The 7,709-nt window shown below is 37.8% G+C and overlaps 1 protein-coding gene across 4 annotated transcripts in view; it reads right to left on the bottom strand.

The window, feature by feature from the left end:
• Positions 1-7,709, bottom strand: part of NAPB (N-ethylmaleimide-sensitive factor attachment protein, beta) — a 58,046-nt gene that overhangs the window by 6,264 nt on the left and 44,073 nt on the right. For all 4 annotated transcript variants that reach the window (XM_012653127.1, XM_012653129.1, XM_012653126.1 and 1 more), the window contains 3 exons: positions 1,863-1,967; positions 849-917; positions 412-462 (listed from right to left, as the gene is read on the bottom strand). In XM_012653127.1, the coding sequence (XP_012508581.1) occupies positions 412-462; positions 849-917; positions 1,863-1,967 (225 nt within the window). The remainder of the gene's footprint in view (positions 1-411; positions 463-848; positions 918-1,862; positions 1,968-7,709) is intronic.

The following is a 7,709-nucleotide window of genomic DNA, read 5'->3' as shown; positions in this document are numbered from 1 at the left end:
AACTCCTGGGCTCAAGGGATCCTCTCACCTCAGCTTCCGAGTAGCTGGGACTGCAGGTGTGTGCCACCATGCCTCTCTTAGATCAGATTATTTTCAAAAGAAAATATTAAAGTGACAAATCGTAACGGTATATATGTGATATTTGCTCTTGAACTAGCCTGAAAGCTAAATTAGTTTTGAGTGTAAGTCAGGAAACAGTGCTGAGTACAATTGGCATTTCAGCATGTTTCAGCATGGCTAATGGAACTGTCTAATTTATGGGAGATAATAAAACGTGACCTTTGGAAAATACAATGTAGGTATGCTGGAATAATATTCAAATAAATGTTCAGAATTTACACAATGAAAAGGAAAAGAATTCTATAACTTAAGTCTTCAAAGAATGTAATATATCCCAAAGGGAGAACTTACTGCTTCAGTGTAAGCTTCACTGTTCTGTTCTTCATGGGCCTCTAGAAGTTTCTGGTAGCATAAAGATACGAAAATATTAGTTTTGTAAGATGAAAAAGTCCTATTTCTGAATGGATACTTTAAACACAGAAACAGCCTTAGTATGACATTAACTGATATTGCCAAGTATCTCACACAACTAGGGAAACATTCAAATACAAGTCAAGATCCAAGTCAGGAATCTAGCTTTTTTTACTAATATTTCTGAACTGCCTGTTTCAGAACGCAATCCTCTGTTCCTGACTGTAATGACATTTGAACTCATATACCGCAAAGGCAGGGAAGTACCAGGTCTCCTCAGCAGACTTTATGGATGAAAATTCCACTATAAACCCAATTCCACTTAGGTATTGTTACCTGATAGAGAAAAGGCTCTTTAAAGTTCTAATATTACTTACTTTCAATAATTTACATTCTCTTGAATCAGTAAATGCTGGAAACATTTCTTCATACTTCTCAAGAGCAAGCTGAGAAAGAAAAATCACTCATCAATGTCAGACTTTCTGAACTAGGAAACAAAGCTTTTAACATCGTATTAACTTCAAGAAGAACTATCTACATCCTATGTAAGTGTTTAAGAAGTAGGCTATTAAATCCAACAACAGAATCAATACAGGAAACCCATTTATTCTGAATTTTCAATGTCAATTAAGAGTGATTTCTAAACCCATTTTTCTAAGTTAGGCCACTTAGAGAAGGCAATGTGAAAGAAAATTAATTCTAAAAATTCACAGACCAGGTGTCTGTGTTCATCATTAAATGGAGAAGCTCTTCCTTAATATTATCCAGATTACAAATAAATCACATTTAGATTCCTGCTCAAAGTTGGAGGAAAGAACACTTTTTGTCTTGGGGGTTTAACCCTGCTCTTCTGACTCCTGACACTGCCCACTGCCCACTGCGCCTGCCCCACCTCTGCCTCTCATCTCCCAGCTTCCGCTTCTTCCCAGTCCCCATTCCAACTCCATTTCTGAGTAGTTTTTTTTTTTTCTTTCTAAGGATATTAATCTACCTTTATAGTCTCCCCCTTAGTTCCCTAATTTCTTTCTCTCTTTTTTTTGCCACCCAGGCTGGAGTGCAGTGACACCATCACAGCTCACTGCAGCCTCGAACTCCTGGGCTCAAGCAATCCTCCCACCTGGCCTCCCAAAGCGCTGCGATTATAGGCATGAACCACCGCGCCTAGCCCCCTAATTTCTTTAAAGCAAAACTACGAAGGGAAATGTGGCTATCCAAAAACTTTAAGAGAATAGCTTTAGCAGCTGTTAAAAGACTACAGCTTGGACATATATCGCAGAATTATTATTACTTTGAATGAACCCAATTTAGTCTCACTACTAACACCCAAACGAAATGTCATCAAGAACAGCAGAGTATGTGTACGTGAGGGCTGTTCGCAGGGGACTCCTTACCTTGGCATTCAACTCGTCCACTATGAAGTGACAGAGGGCTGCTTTGAAGAAGTAATCCTTTGCACTGTACTTCAACAAAGGATTATCCATTGTGTTTGCCCCAACCTAGGCACAGAAAACAGTTAAATTTAAAAGGTTTACCTTCTTATATTAGGTAAAATAATTCTCATCTGTTGCCCTTTAGAAAATACTTATGTATCTTATGTTAGTTTAGCTGTGAAATACATTCTTTTAATCCAACACCATACAGTAGAAAATCTTACTAGACAAGAATATTAAATACACAAAGTGCTAACCTGTTGAAAACAACTTGGAAGACTTCTGCCTCCAGAAAGATGGAAGAGACATCCTTTCCCCCATTCCTCCCACTAAGCACAACTAAGAGCACAGGTCATTTTATATAAAACAAATGTCTATGAGTGGTGGACAAAAGAGGGCAGACCTGCTAGGGACTTTAAGGCCCAAGGCAAAACATGATGGTAGGCTCCCTGGTTTTCTTTTTTCTTCCTATATCTATAGCATGGAAGTAAAGAACCAGCAACCCAGAAATGCCAGTAGGTGGAGACCAAAAAAGAGAACAGACAGAAGCCTGCTCTCTCTAGCCAGAGGACTAGGAAAGGGGCAGCCTAGCAAGAGAGAAAACATTTAAACAGTACCTCTCTACTGCAGTCAAATACAACAGAAAAATGACCCGCCTCCATATTGTCAAGGCTGAGAAGGGAGCCATGGTGCCCATTCTTGCAGGACTTTAAGGAGGAGTCCAGCACTCCGGCCAAGGTGGCCTCAGGGAGGGCCAAACAGGGAGCTGAGGCTTTATTCTGCCCTCCACCCTGCCACTGAGGCAGTACAGACCACACTGGGAGTCTGGATTCTACCTGCACCCAGCAGGAACAAGGTGCCCCTCCATCTCCCAGCTGGGAGGTGTCAGAAGTGGTCTAGCGGAGGGTGAAGACTTTCACCATCACCAAACGAAAACAAGAACAACCCCTGTATGGTGCTGGTGGACACGAGGTAGGGAGCGGGGATGCCTGCCTCTGCCCAGGGGTAAAACCAGGCCCCTCAGATGTCAGTGGAGGCCTAATGGGGAGTTTGAACTTCCACCTCTATCTGGCAGTAATGGAGCAACACCTCAGCTTTCCTCAGGCAGATGAGTGTCAAAGAAGGCCAGCAAGAAGAAAAGGTTTAAATGAGATCCAGGGTCTCATAACCTAATGTGAAAATGCCTTGTTTTCAATCAAAAAGCATGTGTAATAGCAAAAACACAGGAAGATCTCAAGTTGAATAAAAAAGACAATAGGTGACAATTCCCAGATGACAGAAATGTTAGAATTATCTAACAAAGATTTTAAAGGAGCCCTGGTAAAAATGCTTCAACAAGCAATTAGGAAAACACTTGAAACTAATGAGAAAACAGAAAGCATTAACAAAGAAAAAGTCACTGTGAAAAAAATCAAAAGATATAAAGAAAAATGAAATGAAAAATTTAGAGTCGAGAAACATGACAACATGCATCAAAAGTAGGTGGGTCCACAGCAGAAAGATGGGGCAGAAGAAAGAATCAGTGAACTGGATGACAGAACAATGGAAATTACTCAGTCTGAACAACAGAAAGAAGACTAACTTAAAAATAAACACAGCATTATGGACTTATGGGACTACAAAACAAGGTCTAACTTTTGTGTCATCTGAGTTCTAGAAGGGGAGGAGAAAGAGAAAGGGGAGAAAGGGGCTAAAAAAGCACCTGAAGAACTAATTGCTAAAGAATTCTCAAATTTGGCAAGAAACATAAATCTACGGATTCTAAAGTTTAGTGAAACCCAAACAGAATAAAATCAAATATATTCATATAAGATACGTTATAATTAAACTTCTAAAAACTGAAGACAAAGAAAAAAATTATGAAAGTGGACAGAGAACAATACCTTACCTACAGGGGAAAAACAATTTGAATGACAACAAACTTCTCATCAAAATTTATGGAGGCCATAAGTTGCACTTTTTTTTTTAAATTAAAGGAAAATAACTATCAACTTAGAATTGTACACCCAGGGAAGATACGCTTTAGGAATGAAGGGGATATCAAGACATTTCCAGATGAAAGAAAATTAACAGAATGTGCTGCCAGCAGACCTACCTTAAAAAAATGGCACAATGATGTTCTCTGAGTAGAAAGGAAATAATAAAAGAATGAATCTTGGAAGATCAGGAAGAAAGAAAGAACAGGGTAAGCAAAAATATGGGTAAATGCAATGGACTTTCCTTCTCTTCTTAAGTTTTTAAAATTATGTTTGATGGTTGAAGCAAAACTTCTGATAATGTAGTTCTAAATGTATGTAGAGGAAATATTTAAGACAATTATATATTGAATGGGGAAAGTAAAGTGAGGTAGGATTTCTGCATTTCACCAGAACTGATAAAATGATGATACCATTAGTTTGTGACAACTTATGTAAATGTCAAGTAATACCTAGAGCAAGCACTAAAAAATCCATTCAAAGAGCTATACAGCTGACCATCAAACACCACGGGTTTGAACTGTGCAGGCCCACTTATACGTGGATTTTTTTTCAACTAAATGAAGATTAAAAATAATGTATTTGAAGGAATGAGAAATCCAAGTAAACAGAGGGCAAATATACAATTTTTCATGTATACAGGTTCCACAGGGCTGATCATGGGACTTCAGTATGTTTGGATTTTGGTATATGAAGGAGGTCCTGGAACTAGTCCTCCACAGATACTGAGAAACAACTGTAGTCAAAAAACAGTACAAAAAACCAAGTAACCCCAAAAAATTCTGGAAAAAGAAAACAGAAATAAAAAGCAAAGCAAAAATAGAAAAAAATAAAATGGTAGAATTAAGCCCTAATATATCAATAATTACATTAAATGGTAATGACCTAAATATACCAATTTGAAAGGATTGGCAAAGAGGATTAAAAAACAGGACCCAACTATAAGAAACTCAAGAAAATCATTCCAGTTACAATGATACAGACAGATTGAAAGAAAAATAATAGAAAAACATATATAAACATTAATAAAAGAAAGCAGGAGAAGGTATAAAGCAAGTAAAGAAGACCTCAGCAAAGAAAATTACTAGAAACAGAGGACATTATATAATGATAAAAGGGTAGATTCATCAAAAAGAACAGCAATCCAGAGCTGCAAAATATGTAAGGCAAAGACTGCCAGAATGAAAGGAGAAATAGAGAAACCCACAATTATACTCGGAGGCTTCAATACCCAACTCTCAACAATGGATAGAAATAGGCAAGTATATTAAAGAACTCAACAATGCCATCAACCAACAGGAGCTAATCAACATTTGTAGAACACATCATACCGCAACAGCAGAATCATAAAACATGTACCAAGACAGACCATATTCTGGGCCATAAAACAAACCTCTATCAATTTTTAAGAATTGAAATCACAGAGTGTATTCTCTCATCACGGTGGAATCAAACTAGAAATCAACAACAGAAAGATTACAGGAAAAATCTCCACCAAACACATGGAAATTAAATAAAACACTTCTAAATAATTCATGGATCAATGAAGTCTCAAGGGAAATCAACAAATGCAATGAACCGAATTAAAATCAAAGTAATAATATAACAAAATTGTGCAACACAGTCAATCCAGTTCTGAAAGGGTAATTGATAGCACTAAAAATGCATATATAACAAATAAGAAAATCAGTAAACTAAGCTTCCACCGCAAGTACCTGGAAAAAGAAGAGCAAAGCAAATCGAAAGAAAGCAGAAGGAAGGCTATAATAATGAAAACAGAAATCAATGAAAATAGAAAAATAGAGAAAATCACTGTATTCTACCAAATACTTAAGGAAAAAATTAACACCAATCCTTTACATACTCTTCCAAAAAAACAGAAAAGAAAGGAACACTTCACTTCTTAACTCATTCTGAGGCCAGAGTTACCTTGATACTAAAACCAGGCAAAGATATAACAAGAAAAGAAAACTAATGATCAATATCCCTTATGAATATATAGATGTAAAATCTTCAACAAAATATTAACAAACCAATTCTGTCACTTAACAAAAAAGGATTCTGTACCATGACTGTGCAGTAAAGGATTAATCTTACCCAAAGAGAGAAGTCTGGCTTTTGCCTGTGGCTCCTGGGAAGTGATCTCTAAACCCTTGGAATGTCCAACCCATGTACAGGTGGAGAATAAGGTTAACCACAAGTGTGGTCAACCATGTCTATGTCACTGAGCCCCACTGGGTTCACATGAGATTCTATGGTTGACAATACTCTATGTGTATTTTCACACATGACTGTTGGGAGAAGTGTGTGCTGTCTATACAACTCCACCAGGAGAGGACAACTGCAAGCTCCATAGGTGGAACTCTCCTGGACCCTGCCCTATTAGCCTCTCCTTTGATCGATTTTAATCTATATCCTTTTGGCTATAATAAACCACAACTGTGAGAACAACAGCTCTCAGTGAGTTCTTCTGGAAAATTATCAAACTGTGGGCATTCCTGGGGGCCCCCAAAATTTGCAAGGCCAAGTAGGATTTATTCCAGGAATGTAACATTGGTTCAACATACAAAAAAATCAATCAATGTGATATACCGTATTAATGGAATAAAGGTCAAAAAATCATATGCTCAGCTCAACAGATGCAGAAAAAACATTTGACAAAATCCAACATTCTTTGTTGATAAAAACACTCAACAAACAATGAAGAGAAGGGAACTTCCTCAAACTGATAGAGCTATTTACAAAAAACTCACAGCCAATACCACACTTAATGGTGAAAAACTGAAAGCTTTTTCTGTAAGATCAGGAACAAGACAATGGTGTCTGCTCTTATCACTTCTATTCAACATCATACTAGTGGTTCTAGCCAGGGCAAATGGTAAGAAAATGAAGTAAAAGGCATTCAGACTGGAGATGAAAAAGTAAAGCTTCCAGATGACACTTATATGTAGGAAATCCTAAGGAATCCACAAAAAAATTTATTAGAGCTAATAAGTTCGGCAAGGTTTCAGGATACAATATTGATAAACAAAATTGAATCATATTTCTATACATTAGCAATTAACAATCTCAAAAAGAAATTAAGAAAATAATTCCATTTGTAATAGCATCAAAAAGAATAAAATATTTTGGAGTATAATTCACCAATGTACAAAACTTGTACACTTAAAACTACAAAACATCATTGAACAAAATTAAAGAAGATCTAAATAAATGGAAAAGCATCCTGTATTCACAGACTGTTGGATTTAGTATTGATAAGATGGCTATACTCTCTGTGATGGTTAATTTTATGTGTCAACTTGGGTGGGCCACAGGGTGTCCAGATATTTAGAGTCATTCTGGGTGTATCTGTGTAGGTGTTTCTGAATGAGATTAACAACTGCATCAGTAAGAATGAATAAAACAGATTGCCCTCCCCACTGTGGGTGGCCCTCATCCAATTCACTGAAAGTCTGAATAAAATAAAAGGTTAAGTAAGGGAGAATTCATTCTCAATGCCTGCCTGACTTAGAGAGCTGGGACACTGGTTTTCTCCTGCTTTCAGACTTGGACTCAGACTAGAACTTACACCACCAACTCTCGTGGTTCTCAGGCCTTTGGACTTGACTATACCATTGGCTCTTCTGGATCATCAGCTTGCCCACTGCGGTTCTTAAGGCTTCTCAGCCTCCAGGTCAGTCATGGTGGCTCGTGCCTGTAATCCTGGCACTTTGGGAGGCCGAGGCGGGAGGATTACTTAAGCTCAGGAGTTCAAGACCAGCCTGAGCAACCTGAGCCGGATGTGGTGGCTCATGCCTGTAATCCTAGCACTCTGGGAGGCCGAGGTGGG

Source organism: Propithecus coquereli, unplaced genomic scaffold, assembly GCF_000956105.1.
Source record: "Propithecus coquereli isolate 6110/MARCELLA unplaced genomic scaffold, Pcoq_1.0 Scaffold411, whole genome shotgun sequence".
Taxonomy (NCBI): Eukaryota; Metazoa; Chordata; class Mammalia; order Primates; family Indriidae; genus Propithecus; species Propithecus coquereli.
The sequence above is the reverse complement of the archived record's forward strand: the minus strand, read 5'-3'. Positions and strand labels throughout refer to the sequence as shown.